Here is an 18,700-nt window from a genome sequence, read left to right on the forward strand (position 1 = left end):
TGACTCTCTTCATTCTTGCTTCTTGTTTGCAGGTAATGTGAGTGGTTTCTTTTCCCAGAGATGACAGTGTTTTTTAATTGTTAGAAGTATATGGTGGGAAAGTGTCACTTTCTAAACCTTACCTAAAAGTTGCTAAATTTTATTTTTTTTACTCTTCGTATTTTTTATTTAGGCAGTTTCAGCCATAATTTAGATATTTGTGCATAGATCATAGAAATGTTAATGGTAAAACTATTTTTATCTCAGAAAAAATATGAGTAAATAATAAAATAGTACTTTTGAGATAAAATAAAACTGAGTTCAAATTTGTAGAAAAACACATCATTCTGCAAGCATAATGTGAATATACTATCAGCTTCTATATACTTACCCTAATTTATTTAAAAGGAAGAAATTTATGAGATTCATAATTATTTTCTTATAGTTAATAGAATTTGTCCAAAATATAACATGCATTCATTTTATATTTATTGTTATCTGTCAGTGTGACTTATCAGGTTGAGCCCTATCTTTGTTCATACAATCCAAATGATTGTAGAGTAAGATGTAAAGAAAACTTTTAGGAGTCAGGTAGGTAGTTTTCTTAAAAAGTTATAATTTAGAATACAATTTTCATCTGGTTTTATCTTTTATTCCTTGTCTGAACTTTACATATAATAAAGCTTTATGGCTGGGCACAGTGGCTCATACCTGTAATCCCAGCACTTTGGGAGGCCAAGGTGGGAGGATCTCTTGAGACTAGGAGTTCAAGACCAGGTTGGGCAACATGGTGAGTTATCTCTACAAATAATTTTTTTTTAATTAGCCAGGTGTGGTGGTATACTCCTATAGTCCCAGTTACTTGGGAGGCTGAGGCAGGAGGATTGCTTGAGCCCAGGCAGTTGAGGCTGCAGTGAGCCGTGATTGTGCCACTGTACTCCAACTTGAGTGACAGAGTGAGACCCTGTCCCGCCCCCCCCAAAAAAAACCAGAAAAATAAAAAAGAAAAAGCTTTACATATAAGTTTCTAAGCTTTACATGTAAATTGTCTAAGCTTTAAATACAAATTTTTAAAAATTTAAATCAAAATTTAAATTTATAGACATATACTTTTGTTGTATCCATTGAAGATTTTATTTTGAGTATATTAAGTAAATTTGACTAGCTATGATCTCATTGATTGGATTATAAAGACATTCTTTCTAACGCTTCAGCCTTCTAATTCTCAGCATATGTGAGTTTAACAATGTACACCATCATTGTTGAAATTAATTTGCTGCTTCTAACACCCTTGTTCAGTGTTATACTAATGCCATTTTGTAGTGTATCACATAATTAAAATTCAGGCTTTCTGTGTTTCTCTAGAGCATGTTTTCTAGCCTTCCTAACATTGCTTTATTTATTAAGATTTTGTCTAAAATTGTTTCTTGAAATGTTTTTTTTTCTACTAGAGTTATTTTCAAAAAAATTTTTTCTGTAATTTCTGGGTAACGCTAAGTTTTGGAATGTATTTCTCAGCACAGGTAATATGAGCTCCTCATGGAAACAAGGGGAATCTAATTGGTAATTTGAGATATTTCAGAGAACATTCCAAAGTATGAAGACAGTATACTCATAAATTTAAAATGTTGTTTTATGGAGTTGTGTGCTTTAACAAAATGTAATGATCCTTCCTTTAAGAGCAAGCTGACTTTCTTTTCGGGTATATGTATAATGGATTGGAATATATAAAATATAGAGAGAAGATCTGGCTTCTAGTATATAGCTGTGTCGTCATATTACAGATAACTATTATTCTCAAACATACGGTGTATAATGAGGTTTACTTTGGAAGTTAACTGTCTGCCTAACTCAGGGAGAATGCAAGTAACTAATCATGTATGGGTGGTAATGCTCTTGCTGAAGTGCAGTTTATGACTGCATGCATTTGCATTATGTAGTTCAGCTTTTACCAACAGAAGAAAGGGGACATTTGGCTGATAACTGGTCTCAACACACAAACTGGCCCAACTTTGACCTTTTGTGCAGAATGTCTTTTGGATCCAAATTAGATTTTTATGAATTAAAAAACCACTAGAGAATGTATGTATTATGAGGTAAAATTACATTGATGTCAATTAGTGGTGAATGAAAAAAGCAGTCCTTTTTATAAGTTGACTTATGAAACTTGTTATATAGCACTTTTATTGATGTTGGTTTTTTAATCAGTCTTTAGTTCTAAAATTACATTGATTCTGCCATCAGTGAGATATATGTATATGATACATGAAACAGTATGTGTTCTTGAGGTGTGGCTATTTTGGGTTTTGATGTGAATTATTTTTAAAGATGTGGAAGATGGTAAAAGTGTGATTTTTTTTTGTAAATTTTACAATTTTTTTTGGGAAATCACTCAGCTTTTCACTAAATTCTGATGCTGAGTACCATTAAGTATAGATCAAGTGTAAATATAAGTCACACTTTAAAACTCCTTTGTCCTGGGGAAAACCAGTAAATATAGCTACTTTCAAAAAAGTGTTTTGTCCAGTTGATGATTGTCATTACAAGTTCCTTGTTCCTTCTCCACTCCCAGTGCTTCATTTTACTAGCATAAAAAAAAAAGTATTTTGAAAGCTCTCCATGTGTTTCACAGCAGGTTAACATTTTATAAACTAACTGGTTCTTTAAAATTAAACTATGGCTTTTAGCTTTTTAAAAACCATTTTAGGATTTTAATAGGTTAAATTGATTAGATGTTAATTCTTTTAAAACAATCTACTTTAAAATAATTATAAAGCAATTTTTAATCCTTTTCTCTCCTGCTAACTCACTCCTTAAAGGCTTTAAAATGTTATAGGTTTGTTTTGTCTGCCTTTTTTTCTTTTCTTTTTTTTTTTTTTGGAGACAGTCCCTCTCTCTCTCTATCAGTTAGGCTGGAGAGCAGTGGCACGATGGCTCACTGCAATCTCCAGCTCCGAGGTTCAAGCGATTCTCCTGCCTCAGCCTCCCAAGTAACTGGGATTACAGGTGTGTGCCATCACACCTGGCTAATTTTTGTATCTTTAGTAGAGATGGGGTTTCACCATCTTGGCCAGGCTAGTCTAGAAATCCTAGCCTCAAGTGATCCACCTGCCTTGGCCTTCCAGAGTGCTGGTATTAGAGTCATGAGCCACCATACCCAGCCAGAGAATTGTCTGTTTTAAGATTAAAATTTGGGAATTTTAAAAGAACCACTTAGTAGCAATGATGGTCTATGAATATTCTAAAATTATGTGAAGAAGTTTGTCTGTGTGAATGCATACCTTCATTTTTCTAACCTTTATCAGATTTCAAAGAGGTTCCTTGTCCCCAGAAGTTTGAACTGTACTGGAATAATCAAAGCACTCAAATTTTTTCTTAACTCTCTATCTTTAGTTTTAGCTAAAACTTATATCTCTAATTCTAAATTTATATATTTCAGCTAGTATTTAGGTTTTAAAGTCATTTTAATAAAGCAGCTATACTTAGCCACCTTTACCAGTTTCCCCTTATTTAAGTGTTAAGGTTGTTCTTCATGCAGTAAGCACTGTAACGAAGAAAGCTTTCTACAGTATATGTAGTGTTCCTGAAGGTGGGACTATATTAGTTACAACTCACCTCTTTTATCACCTCTTACAAATATTTTATTCTCTAAAATCTAATTTTTACCCACTTCCTATTGATTGTAGAAAGCTATTTTGAGATTATAAGCAGATAAGAACGAATTTAAAATGTGGACTGCATGAAGCACTACATTAAACAGGTTGAAGTGAAATAATCCCTAGTCTTTCAAGAGTTAATCTGGAGTCAGCCATGTGAATTTATGACAGGAATATTAATTTATTGAGGCATTGTGAAAAAAAAAAGTTACGTGATATTCCGCACGTAAATCTGCCCCCCTCAAACCAATATCCTTTGAAATGAAGGTTTATCCTTGGAATCAAAGAATATTGAGTGGAATGCTACAGCTTTGTAATCACTGCTACTTTATTTTTATTTATTTATTTTTTTTTTGCCGAATCCTAACCGCTAGATCACCAGGGATAGTCACTGCTACTTTAAATAGCAGCCATACTAAGCAAGAATAGCTGTAGAGATTAAAATGTTACGTTAAATGTTCTTTAAAAATAAATAAATATAGTATATATAAAAAATGTAAATTACAAAATAATATGATTTTCATATATAACATGATTTAAAGCAGGGGATGCTGGGAAGGTATGGGAGCTAAACCAGTTTTATAGCACTCTTCCCAATCTAAGGTACCTTTTACTTTATCTTAATGTAGAATGTTTTATAAAAGGAAAATAAGTCCACTTTAAATATTGGGTTTACATTGCTTTTCAGGCTGGACAACCATTTCTTGAATTCTTAAATTTTTTTTTTATTTGACAGAATTATAAATTGAGGCAGACATAGGGGTTCTCTCTTCTGGTGAGATCCTTTTTTCTTTTAGGTCCCCAAGAATTCCCATCCCTCCATGGTTTAAATAATAGGTAGGTCCTTATAATATAAAGGAAGTTGTGAAGAAAAGGAACTGGCAATAACATTGCTTGTAAGTAAGTTTTTTTCCCAAACCCCGCTCAGGAATCTAAGATTTTGTTTTGTATATGGCAAGCATTTTTTCTTGAATTCAGTTGTAACTGGTACACAACAAAAGGTAAATATATACTATTAGGTATAGGATGTTTTGGGGGTGTGCTGTTCAAAATTTGGTTTCGCCTTATAAAGTTGACCACACTTTCATGTCTGTTAATCTTAGTAAATTATGATCATCTTTGCGTAAAAATTTGGTCTGCTTTCATTACTTAATCAAACTTGCAGTGTAAGTCATGATACAATGAAGATCTTTTTTCAGGTTTCTTCTACCCATCTCATCCATGAGGTTTTTCTTTCCTCTGAGATACCTGAATTGTACTTTAATATGATACAAAACTAAAATTAAGAGGAAACTTTATTTTCTCATTTTTGGGAGAAGAAAAAAATAGAAATGTGTCATTCATGAGGACTGATTGATTCAGAGTTTTTGTGCAAAGTTTGACCTTTGAGCTCTTTGTTCCCATGTCCTTATTTTAATTCAAACCTTATACTCAATTCTCAACTCCTTGTTTTTAGGTGGTTAGCCAACGTTTCCCTCAGAACAGCATTGGTGCAGTAGGAAGTGCCATGTTCCTCAGATTTATCAATCCTGCCATTGTCTCACCGTATGAAGCAGGGATTTTAGATAAAAAGCCACCACCTAGAATCGAAAGGGGCTTGAAGTTAATGTCAAAGGTGAATTATTTTGATAATCTAGCTATCTTAAATTCCCCTTCCAACTGAATTTTCAGCTTTTCTTATAGTACTTCCTCTTACATTTATATTTTAAATTCCCTATGGTTTTCGGTTATGTGTTTTTGTTTTATTTTGTTTAAATTACTAAGGAATTCATTAGTTAGGTACCTGATGGACCTTATTTTCATGAGAAAACATTTTATTACAGTAAATGTCTTGTGTTATGAAGATCATTATTTGTGTAATCATTCTAGACATTCTGAAACAGACTAGAAAGTAGGCTATAGGATTTTTTATTTTAATAGACATTAAACATTTTAATATGTATTTTAATATGTAAATATAGTAATTATATTTTCGAAGAATAGAAACACTACCTAAAATTTATAGAATGAGGAGTGATTGATTTTAACTACTAGCAGAAATTTTATCAATGGGAAAATTCATATTTTTAAAGAATATATTAATGTATAGACTTCGTACAATAAATAATCTGATTATTTATAACCCTGTTTTATTGTGTAGATACTTCAGAGTATAGCCAATCACGTTCTCTTCACCAAAGAAGAGCACATGCGGCCTTTCAATGATTTTGTGAAAAGCAACTTTGATGCAGCACGAAGGTAAGCTACCTGCCACGTATTCAGTTACTCTGTTTGAATCAAATATTTTCAGTTTCATTTAAGTCCATGTACTTGTTTTACATGAAGTTTCTGTGTAGGTTTTTTCTCTTCCTGCTCTAGGTCAAGACATAACTTGTCTTATTTTACTGTAAAAGTCATGAAATAAATTAATATTTTTTATAATTTGGTAGTGATTTTCATATTTGAAAACCAAGAGCGATTTTTGACATGTCTAGTTAAATAAAGGATTTGAGGATGTTGCAATAAGGAGAAAGGAAGAAGTAGGATTCCTTTTATTTAAAACTAAAACCAAACTGGTATCGATAATACATAACAATGTATAGTAAGAATTTTTTTTTTTTTGATGTTAGAATATTTGTGATACTTACATTTGGAAGTGTATCTAAACTAAAATGTTACTTAAACCGAGTAATGCAGACACGTAAGATTTTGTTCATGAGTAATTGAATGTTATGATTTTAGAAAACTTTTCTGCTAGATTTCCATAACTATTTTACTTTATTTCTCTGAGTTATTGATTTATCTGTAAAGTAGTGATAAACTCTGTTTCCCTGAATTGTTTTTAGAGGAAAAAAAATGAGATAATTAATAAGAAAGTGCTTTGTAAATTTATGTCTGGAATTCTGCTTTTCATGCAGTGTGAATCTAATTGATCCTCATCATCTAAACTAGACTTGTACAACTCTTTCTTCCAGCTTATCATCATTGTAGTTGTTACTGACTTTTTCGTGTTAGGGAAATTGGAGTTTAAAAGGCGTATTGCTGAAGTACAAGCCATATTGGAAAGAGAGTAAATATCAGCACAGGATTCATATTCTGGCAGACTGAATACCTATAGAAAGTTAAAAGGATCAAAGTTTTAATCCTGGCTCTGACCTAACAGGCTATATATTTTTGGGGAGGTCTTTTGTCTGGACCTTCATTTCCTTGTCTGTAGCTTCTTTCCAAAGTTTTATCCATCTCAATTTTGTTGTTCACTAACTTCAGAGCCTACTCTGAAGCTGATGCCGGGGATCAGAAATGGAAAACCAACTTTCTCCTTGTGCGTCTTGCTTTGTCTAATGACAAGTCACATTGTGTGAACAAGCCCTCCATATTTGTAATCTCAGTTATTTCACAAAGTTACATCATATTTATTTAATTCAAACATAAGTCTGGGTATATCTGGTGTTGGAAATTCTAACGATTTTGCATTTTTGAAGGTTTTTCCTTGATATAGCATCTGATTGTCCTACAAGTGATGCAGTAAATCATAGTCTTTCCTTCATCAGTGATGGCAATGTGCTTGCTTTGCATCGTCTACTCTGGAACAATCAGGAGAAAATTGGCCAGTATCTTTCCAGCAACAGGTAAGATTTCCCAGTCATGGGGATAGTGAACACTCTCCATTTAAATTTAGATTAATAAAATTATTGGTCAGGAATAGTGCTTTTTACTTTGCATCTTCTTGGACTAAGAATTATGATTTAGAAAGAGAAAGACTCTTTTTTTCAAAAAAAAAAAAAAAAAAAAAAAACAAAAGGTTAAGTCATATTAAGTCAACAAACCTACTTAGGTTCCAGTGATGATGATGATGATGATTTTTTTTTTTTTTTGTCAAGTTAAGAAATCACAAATTAGCTCTTTGGGTTTTTATGGCTTGCAAATTGTCATAGACCCAAAGAAATTTAAGTTAGTATTGGCGTTTGAATCTGAAGGACAGCTAATTCTTAGGAGTTTAGTAATTAAAATATTGTCAGTGTTTTAATTCTATGATGAACTCATTTGTGATACTCTAAGTGTATGCAAATAAAGCTTTATATAGAAAATACTGGCCTGGCACTGTGGCTCACACCTGTAATCTCAACACTTTGGGAGGCTGAGTCAGGCGGATCACCTGAGGTCAAGAGTTCAAGATCAGCCTGGCCAACATGGTGAAACCCCGTCTCTACTAAAAATACAAAAATTAGCTGGGCGTGGTGCCTGTAATCCCAGCTACTTGAGAGACTGAGGCAGGAGAATCACTTGAACCTGGGAGGCGGAAGTTGCCCTGAATTGAGATCTCGCCATTGAGCTCCAGCCTGGGCCACAAGAGTGAAACTCCGTCTCAGAGAAGAAAAAAAAAAAAAATTGAAATTAATTTGGGCATTGTTTCATTAGCTCTTATTAGTCTCTTGTGTAACATAAATTACTTGCTGTCCCACCTAGTTATATACATTTGTAAAGAGACCAAATTCCTGTGTATGAGGCATTCCTTACAAAGGAAAAATGAGTCCAAATTATCTTTAAATGCCAGTAAAAATGGTTAGTATTTTCATGGGAAAAGTAGCAGACTATGGAGCTAAGGCTAAGCAATTGGGAGATGGGAGTTTAAACAACAGGGCATTTTAACCTTTTATGAATTATTAATGGATTGAAGTAGACATGGGCCTGAGGTCTTTTTGTTGCTGTTTACAAATCAACAGAGACCACCAGCTGACAGTAAAAAGAAAAGCAACTAGTCACAAGTTAAAGAAATATGTACTGCTAAATGTGAACTGCTACTTTTTTTCTAAGTAGTTTGCTATATCTAGGGATCATAAAGCTGTTGGAAGACGACCTTTTGATAAGATGGCAACACTTCTTGCATACCTTGGTCCTCCAGAGCACAAACCTGTGGCAGATACACACTGGTCCAGCCTTAACCTTACCAGTTCCAAGTTTGAGGAATTTATGACTAGGTAAAGTACAACTTGAAATGTTGATTGCTTTCTTTTTGGTTGAGAAGCAGAGTTTACCACCAGGCCACTTGTTAGATATGATAGAAGACTATGAGGAAAGATGTATCTAATAATCTCATTGCCATGTTTGGGGATCTAACTTTTCTCCTATGCTATATATTACTTATATATAGAGGGTATGTTTTATATGTTGTTATAAAAATAGTAACAAATCATATTTTATCATCTTGCTTTCATATGTTTTCACATTTAATACTTACCAGGGAGTGAAGACATTATTTTCAAATTATAGTTAAGGAAAAAGCAGCTCAGTGTGAATAATTGACTTGCTTAAGATTCCATGTCTGGTTCATAGGTCTTTTGGTTTTAAGTGTAGGACTTTTCTACTACACTATAGCATTTTTCAGAACCTCATAAAGGTTAATGGTTTTAACTTCTTTTAGATTAAGGTTCAGAAAATATAGTATACTTCAGTATTGCTATAAAATTTCAGTGGACATTTGTTTTGAATCCTATTTAGTGGAATTTAGTTAGTGAACAAAAAGATCCTCATTGTAGACACTTACTCTATGATGATACAGTGAGAGTAGACTGCTGAATCTTTTAAAGTACCTTTCACAGTACTTTTTGCTTAGTAAGTACGCCATACTGTCTGTGAGTTGAGTGTTAATGTTCACAGTATGTGCCAAAACAGAAAGAACTAAACAAAATCCGATGATGAGAAGTTTAAGATTTGTATATAATATGCCTTGAATTATAATTGCCTGTTGTATTACATATAGGTCATAGTTTGGTACATATAACTCCAAACCATTGATACTGTTAAAAGAATATATGAATATTTGAAAGACTGTATAAACAGAATGTATGGGTATATAATGTCTTTTCCAAATTAATTTTTATTTTTAACTCTATTAAATTTTTCTCAGTGTAACAAATGTTTATTCCTATGTAATTAAGGGCATATTTTCCATACAGAATATTCACATTACCTAATTGAAAATTATATAATACAAAAATATAAAACTATTTTTAGGCCAGGCATGGTGGCTAATACCTGTAATCCCAACATTTTGAGAGGCCAGGGTGGGAGAATCACTTCAGGCCAGGAGTTCAAGACTAGCCTGGGCCACATGTGAGACCTTGTCTTTATTAAATAAATAAGTAAGTAAGTAAGTAAGTTGGGCACAGTGGCTCATGCTTGTAATCCCAGCATTTTGGGAAGAGGATTGCTTGAGCCCAGCCTGGGCAACATAGCAAGAGTCTGTCTCTACAAATAATAAAATATTAACCAGGTGTGGTGGTACACACCTGTAGTCCCAGCTACCTGGGAGACTGAGGTAGGAGGATTGCTTGAGTCTGGGAGGTTGAGACTGCAGTGAACTGTGATTGTACCACTGCATTCCAGCCTAGGTGACAGAACGAGACCTTCTCTATAAATAAAGAAATAACTAAAAATATAAATTAAGTAAAAAGAAATATAAGTAAATAGAAATATAAATAAATATATATATATAAAAATGAATAAATCAAAACAAACAATTTTCAAATTTAACATCACTGATGGCATCCTAGCCATTTTTCTGTTTTTCTAGGAAAAAAAATTTTTTTTTTTTTTAAGAGACAGGATTTCACCATATTGGCCAGGATGATCTTAATCTCCTGACCTCATGATCCATCCGCCTCGGCCCCCCAAAGTGCTGGGATTACTAGCGTGAGCCACCGCACCTGTCCCAGAAAATATTTTTATTACTCCTTTTTTCCTAAGATCCTATCTTCCCTTACAAAGCAGTCTTTTGTGCTTTTGAAGATTAAGTTATCTAATATATATATAATATACTTAGGACAGTATCTGGTACTTGTAAAGTGTTTAATAAATGTTAGATTTTATTTTTGTTTTAAATTCCCACTGATGCTCCTGGAGACCCATTTTCTTTTTTTAAAAAATGAAGGTAGCTTTATAATCTTAGTTCTTAAAAAAACAATTAAATTACTCAGTATACAAACCTAAAGAAGAAAGTAACAAAATTAAAAATTGTTTATCTTCCCTTTTAGAAATAATTAACATTTGTTGAATAGGCTCCCAGTCATTTATCTGTGCACATGTATATTTGTTTCTCCTATCAAATGATATCTAGATTGTTCCATTAATATTTTTTAAATGCTGACCTGGTACCAGCAGCATGATGGGCTGAGCTAATACAGTCTCCTTCCCAAGACACAAGACTTATAGAAATACTAAGTGTAAAAGAAAATATGTATACTTAAAAAAATTTAGGCCAGGCATGGTGGCTTACACTTGTAGTCCCAGCACTTTGGAAGGCTGAGGCAGGTGGGTCATCTGAGGTCAAGAGTTGGGAGACAAGCCTGACCAACATGGTGAAACCCTGTCTCTACTAAAAACAAACAAACAAAGATAGCTGGATGTGCTGATGGGAGCCTGTAATCCCAGCTACTCTGGAGACTGAGGCAGGAGATTTGCTTGGACCTGGGAGTCAGAGGTTTCAATAAGCTTAGATTGCGCCACTGCATTCCAGCCTGGGCAACAAGGGCAAAACTCTGCCTCAGAAAAAAAGGAAAAAAAAAATTTTTTTTTTTTATTTATAGCTGGAAGATAGTTTCCAGGCAAATTACTTAGCGTAAAGTCAGTACAGATGGATAAAGAAATAGAAAATATGAAAAAGATTAACAGATGCAGAAGATAGAATGCAAAGGTCCAACATAGTCTAGTAGGTGTTCCCTAGAAATTGAACTCAGTGAGAATGGAAAGAAGTAATATTTGAAAAGATAATGGAAGAACGTTTTCTAGAGTTGAGGAATGACATGAATCTTGAGATTAAAGAAGCACACTAAGTCTTGAGCAGACTATATAAAAATTAAACCAGGCTTTTTCAGAAATATATTTTAACACATATGGGAACATCATATATGATAAAAGTGACATTCAAAATCACGAAGATTAGGATTGACTTTCAATAAATGGTGTTAATACAACTCAGTAATGATCTGGAAAAATATTTTCATACCATTTATGAGGATAAACTCCCATAAATCAAAGAAAAAAAATGGGCAAAACAAGACCTTTTTCATTCATTCAAAATCCATAAACTAGAAAGGAAAAGATTAATAAAATGAATTCATTACAAAATCATAAACTTCTGTCTGGGGCAAAAATGTCATGAGTAAAAACAATCCTCTGGGTAATATCCTTGTCCAATAGTTCTCTGAGAATAGTCCTAAAAGTGCTTTTGTGGTTCAAAGAGTTAAGTAGTATCTTGAAATTTTTGGTGCATGTTGCCAAATTACCCTTTAGTATTTCTGTTACTTTTAAAACATTTTTTCATTTTAGTATTTTATTGTTTATCCAATTACAGACTTTTTTTTACATACTCAGTAGGCAATATAAAGCCTCAGAGCTACTCTGTTCTTTTTCTTTAAGGCATCAGGTACATGAAAAAGAAGAGTTCAAGGCTTTGAAAACGTTAAGTATTTTCTACCAAGCTGGGACTTCCAAAGCTGGGAATCCTATTTTTTATTATGTTGCACGGAGGTAAGAAATACTATGTTTTGGTGTCTCTAAACAGAGTATTTTAAATGATAGCAAATATAGAAAGATGGCAAGTTTGGTTTTTCCCATTTGACTTAACAGGAATTGAAGACAAGTTTACCTGGGAGCACATAGCAGGGTAAATAGTCTGCCTTTCCTAAAATGGTGTTCAGTATCTAGTAACTGCTTTTCAGACCACCCATTTCATATTGGTTTCTCTGTCCTACATCATTTTTTAAAATACTACCTACAAAGGTTTAATTACCAAAAGTTAAAAACCCATAAAGAATCTTTTATTTTCATGTATATTCTGATTAAATAGTACTCACAACATGATAACTGGGAACTTTTTTTTCAAGAAGAAATTAAACTCTAAGAACCTATTTCTGAGAACTTTTAATAATATGCTATGTAAGACAGCATCAGGGTGATTTAGGAAGTAATTCAAGGGAGTGGTGGGAAGTCTCTGTGAAAATGGTGCAAGGGGTGGCCTGGAAAATGGTGCTTGTTCATGCTGCCCTCAGTCAAGGCTAGTTCCTGAAAGCCTTCCTGGAAATGTTGTGAGCTCCTCCTTAATAATAGGTATGATGCTTGCATTGCTTTCCCTACCATTGTTTTTGCTTTTTTTTTTTTTTTTTTTTTGCCTTATTTTACCTTCCTTTTGAAAACTCATCTGTGACATTATTTGGTCAGTTTTACTTCTTTCCATTTACCATGACATACATTCATGGTAATTGAGCCTTAGAGACAACCTGATACATACAAAGACCACTGACTTTGGAATCTCAAGGACCATGTTTAGACTTAGTTCTGCTGTTCATTATCTATAGACCTAATCTTTCCCAGTTTCCTGAATTTAACAGTATTTAACATCCATGACCATTAAATTAGGAGACTTAACATTGTTAGTCAACTTGCTGGCCACATGAGGTTGAGAAATAGTGGATGGTGAAAGAACATCAGTGGAAGATGGGAAACTTGTCCAATTGGGTCATTCAGATAGCCTTAAGACCAAGAAGTCCAAAGGACTGGGGTATTAGGAAATCAAGAAAGTAAGAAAATTGCATTGAACCTTCCCTCACCCCCTACCCTTTAACAACTCTAACTAACCTCTTCTCACCTTCTCATGAAAGGCCTCTCTCCAGCTCTCATCTCAGTTGCCATTTCTAAATTGCCTAAGATCATTTTAATTTTCTTTTGCACTTGAGATGAACCATATTTGTATTCTAACCCCATCCTTTAATACAACCAGAGTATTTTTACTTTCCCTATTCTGTCTAAATAAGCAAACATTGGTGAGGGAGGTAGAAGGCGTGTGTCCCCCTCCTCTTTAAAATCTTAATAGTTTACAAATAGCAAAGATTTCTGGAAAACAAAGCTGGGTTTGTTTTTTTTCTCAGGATCAGAAACTGTTATGTTTGTATTCCTTTTTTGTGGTGATCTAGAAGAAGCTAAAGGAAAGCACACTGGGCCTGTTGCAGATCCCTCAGTGAGATTCAGTCAGTGGGGTTTCCCTGAAACCCATTGAGTCTTACGGCTTGAGAGTGCTAAGGATTCTCAGCTCTGCTGCTTATTAGCTGCATAATCTTTTTTTTTTTTTTTTTGAGATGGAGTTTCACTCTCGTTGCCCAGGCTGGAGTGCAATGGTGTGATCTCTGCTCACTACCACCTCTGCCTCCTGGGTTCAGGTAATCCTCTTGCCTCAGCCTCCCGAGTAGCTGGGATTACTGCACCACCATGCACCACCTTGCCTAGCTAATTTTGTATTTTTAGTAAAGATGGGGTTTCACTATGTTGGCCAGACTGGTCCCAAACTCCTGACTTCCGGTGATCTGCCTGCCTCAGCCTCCCAAACTACTGAGGTTACATGCGTGAACCACTGTGCCTGGCCTTAGCTACATAATCTTAGATAAGTTTATTTTTCCAAATCTGTTGCTTCGTATGTTAAAGCTGGGGTATGTGCTTATAAAAACTGTTTATGTTTCCTGTTAAGTGTTTTGTGACCTATAAAGTTGTGTAAGGAGTAAATTTGGGATTTTCTTTCTTTCTTTCTTTTTTGGGGGCATGTGGCCCTGTCACATTCAGATTTTCAGTCCTTTTAGTTTCTTACTTAGACCTACTGGAGCTCCTCCTGGCCTTCATTTTCACCTGGTGTGAGGCCTAGCTCCAGGACAGATGAGTACACAGTACATCAGAGCAGAACATCCATTTACTCCATTATGAAGGTCTTGTCTGTATGCCATCAGCTTTGTCAAAGAGCGCTTGGGTTTGACTTCTCTTTTGTTATTCCTGTGTTTCTGTGGCTTGGACTACTATGTGTTAAGTAATGCTTTTTGAATTGTGGATTTTCCAATCTCCTTATATAGTCCGCAGACATGTCCAAAACTTAATTCAATACATCTTCAACCTCTTCTTCACACCGTATTTCTCTTTTTCAGTAGCATCATCATCCCTTCTAGTTCCCCATCTAGAAACCCTAATCATTTAAAATTCTTTCTTGTTATTTCTTTTATCTTCCTCTTTATTAGTCACCAAATCTTGATTTTACCTGTGAGATCCTGGGCAGTCAATTAAGTTGTTTTAGTTAGGCTTTTATTGCAAAGCAGTCATTTGTATTTTCTCAAGGATAGTTCTTAGGAAAAGCATGAATTAGAGCAGAGCCTGCCCAGATATAGAGAGAACTAGATAGCTGTGGGTTCTGGAACTGGCTATGCTCTTTGACTGTCTCTTGGTTTTGTACTCAACTCTACCTCATGATTTTCATCTTTCTGTATCCTTCCAGCTTTTGCCCCAGATAGTTACTCCTTTATTATCTCAGTACTGCACATCTAAAATTCCAGAAAGAAAATGTGGTTCAGCTAAAAAGTATCTCTGTCCTACATCGTTTTTTAAAATACTAACTGCGAAGGATTAGTAGAACCTTTAATGTTAGGTGCTGGCCAGACAGTTGATTTCTGGCTGCCCCTAAATCCAATATGTGCTCCTGTCCCAGCAGTCATGTGATTCAAATGTGACCACTCAGTGCTGTTTCTTCGTTAGGGGGTTGTTCTTACGTACACGTTTTAATTTTTTTTTTTTTTTTTTTTTTGAGACAGGGTGTACTCTGTTGCCTAGGCTGGAGTGCAGTGGCACTACCATGGCTCACTGCAGCCTCTAGCTCCTGGGCTCAAACAATCCTCCTGCCTCATACCCCCAAGTAGCTGGGACTACAGGTGTGCACCACCACACCCGGCTAATTTATTTATTTATTTATTTTTGTAGAGATGAGGTCTTGCTATGTTGCCCAGGCTGGGCTTGAACTCTTGGACTCAATCAGTCCTCCTGCCTTGACCTCCTAAGTTGATGGGATTACAGGTGTGAGCCACCACACCTGACCTAATTTTTTTTTTTTAGTTGGACCTTAATGGTCTAATACTACCATTAGGTACCTTGGCAATGTCTTTTGAAACCATTTCCCCTCACTGCATTGCTGGAACTCTCATCGTCTCTTACCTATACTAATGTAGTATTATTATCCTCTTCCTTCATCCCCAGATGACTAGGTCCAGGTCACCTTAACATTTCTTAGGCTGGAGCCAGTTTTCAGTACAAAGCTTGTCTTTCCCATTGACTCCCTATATAAAGTCCAAGTTTTGTAGTCAGACAGGCAAGGTAATTTTGGCCTAATTTACTTTTCTGATCTTTTCCTGCTAACCCATCCCATATACTTATGCTCTTGCCTGTAGTAAAGTAGCATAATACAAGGACACTGTTGCAACATTGTTTATATAGTGGCAACAAAAAGGAAAACAATAGAGCTGTGTTTTAAAAGGGGAATTGTTGAATAAATGATGATACATTATGTTAGGAAATAATGCAATGTGATAATTTTGCTTGTTACAAGTGACAGAAATGCAATTCAAATTTATGTGTGCCAAAAAGGAATTTATTGACTCATGTACCCAAGAAAATCAAGAGCTGTACTAGTTTCTTGCATGACTAGATGCAGAGCTTTGAACAATATCATCTGGAGAACATCTGTCTTCTCTGGCTCTTGACTTTACTTTCTTTGTGTTGGTTTTTTTCCCAAGCAGCTCCTCCCAAGCTGTGGCCAGCAGTGGTTTGTGTTCTCCCACCTTAACAATCTCAGTGGAAAAACACCCCTTCCCCAGTTTTGTGGTTTCAGCAAAAGTGATTGGTCTTATTGGCCTGGCGTGAGTCATGTGCCAATTCCTAAGACAGTCACTATGGCAAGGGGGATGGCATTTCTTTGTTATCTAGACCTGGATCATGTGCCCCTTCCTGAAATGCAGTGGTAAAGCCAGCCCTGTCCAAATTGCATGAACTAAAAGATGGGCATGGGGGCAGTGTTTTCACAAAGGAAAATTGAATTGCTGTTACCAGAATGAGGAAAAATGAATACTGGGCAGGCAGAAGTCCTCTACATGAAGCTTTAAAACGTCCGAGAAGGATGACTCTGACACTTATCTTACAAGGTACACGACAGTGTGTGTGTGCACCTGTACATGTGTATGTGTAGACTGAGAAATGTATGAAATTGTACACATTAACCATTCACATTTCTTATCTCAGAAGTATGATTGGAGGAGATAGAGGACCAATTTAATATTTCTTCTTATATCTCTATATTATTTGGCTTTCCAGGAGCATATATTATTTTTGTAAGAATAATTAAAAATAATAAAACCCCAAAGAGGCTGAGCTTGGTGGCTCACACCTGTAATCCCAGCACTTTGGGAGGCTGAGGCAGGGAAATCACTTGAGCTCAGGAGTTCAAGATCAGCCTGGGCAACATGGTGAAACCCTGTCCCTACAGAAAAATACAAAAATCCACCGGACATGGTGACATACACTTGTAGCCCCAGCTACTCAGGAGGCTGAAGGGGAAGGATCACTTGAGCCTGGGAGGTCAAGGCTGCAGTGAGCCAAGATCGCACCACTGTACTCCATCCTGGGCAATAGAGTGAGGCCCTGTCGCAAAGAATAAATTCAAACAAACAAACAAACAAACAAAAAACCCCCAAGTTACAGTGAAGAGTTTTCCTCTTAGAAATATTGTGATACTGGCAATTGCTTTCTGGGTGTTAGGAAATGTTAGCTGTTATCATTATTTACTACTAAGTACTTTCTCTGCATCAGGAAACTGCATATTACATACTTTCTCATTTGATCCACATAATAACCTTCTGAGATACCATCATTAACAGTTAATTGATGTGCGTATAAACTGAAACCCAAACCTGGCTAGCAGAATGATCTGGAGCATTAAAACAAACATATCCCCAGACCCCACACTGAAATTCCATATTAAAATCTCAGGGGCAGGGCCTTTTTTATATATTTAACGGGAACTCCAAGTGATTCATTTATTACTAAAGTTTGTTTGGGAATCTCACTGGGTCATGCATTTAATCCACGGTAGCACAACTAGTAAGATCAGAATTGGGTTTCAATCCTAAGCCGAAGCTCTTAACAAAAGCACTATTAATCACATTATTGCTACTATTATAATTTTATGCTTGGGGTAAATCAGCCTTTGTAGATGAACATGGAAATCTAACCAACAGTTAGGAGATATATTACTTTGGGGAAAATAAGTTATGAATTCCAGGCATCTGATTTACAAATTATTTTTGAAACATAAGACAAGGGTTTACTTAATATAAAATAATCTTGTCATTGGTGCAACAACATTATACATTACAAAGGTTAGCAGAATTGTCACCTTTTCTTAGTGAAATGACATATTACTATTACACATTCATGAAATATGTTAATACAGATGGGTGTGTTATTTTGTAGAGTACTATAGTTTATCAGATTAGCATTTTTTGTCTTTTTAATAAAAAATAGAATATAGACTGGGTGCAGTGGCTCATACCTATAATCCCAGCACTTTGGGAAGCTGAAGCAGGTGTGGATCACCTGAGGTCAGGAGTTTGAGACCAGCCTGGCCAACATGGTGAAACCCCTCTACTAAATATACAACAAATTAGCCGTCTGTAACCCCAGCTAATCTGGAGACTGAGGCAGGAGAGTTGCTTGAACCTGGGAAATGAAGGTTGCAGTGAGCTGAGGTCATGCCATTGCGCTCCAGCCTGGGCAACTGGAGTGAATCTCTATCTCAAAAAATAAAATACAAAAAACAACTTCCCCCACACCACTCCTTATCCCACACTCTGATCCCCTATCCTTCATCTCTCTCTCTCTCTCTCTCTTCCTCACTCACTCTTTCACTCTCATGCGTGTGCTCTCTCTCTCACACACACACACACACACCCTACCTACATAATTTCTTCTCTTACACCTTTAATATAAATATCTGAGTTTCAGTTCAGTTTTGCAAACATTTAAAAGCCACACATGGTATTTTGCTTGTTTCAGCATTTAATAAGGTAGTACATACCTTTTTCATATGGAAGGAAACCATCATATTAAGGTAATATTTAAACTTAGACAATTATAATTTGCAGACAACCAAATCAAGCTAGGATAATGATAATTTCTTAAGTAGTAAGTTGAAGTAAGTGATAATTTCCTAATGTGCTTGTCATTCAGCA

General features: G+C 35.3%; 1 protein-coding gene across 3 annotated transcripts in view; it reads left to right on the forward strand.

The window, feature by feature from the left end:
* NF1 (neurofibromin 1) overlaps window positions 1-18,700 on the forward strand; it is a 309,766-nt gene that overhangs the window by 187,720 nt on the left and 103,346 nt on the right. For all 3 annotated transcript variants that reach the window (XM_064367666.1, XM_064367667.1, XM_064367665.1), the window contains 5 exons: window positions 5,092-5,250; window positions 5,776-5,873; window positions 7,097-7,243; window positions 8,447-8,593; window positions 12,033-12,143. In XM_064367666.1, coding sequence (XP_064223736.1) covers window positions 5,092-5,250; window positions 5,776-5,873; window positions 7,097-7,243; window positions 8,447-8,593; window positions 12,033-12,143 — 662 coding nt within the window. The remainder of the gene's footprint in view (window positions 1-5,091; window positions 5,251-5,775; window positions 5,874-7,096; window positions 7,244-8,446; window positions 8,594-12,032; window positions 12,144-18,700) is intronic.

The sequence above is a fragment of the Aotus nancymaae genome, unplaced genomic scaffold, assembly GCF_030222135.1.
Source record: "Aotus nancymaae isolate 86718 unplaced genomic scaffold, 86718_ANA_hifiasm-v0.15.2.pri h1tg000072l, whole genome shotgun sequence".
NCBI classification, from domain to species: Eukaryota; Metazoa; Chordata; class Mammalia; order Primates; family Aotidae; genus Aotus; species Aotus nancymaae.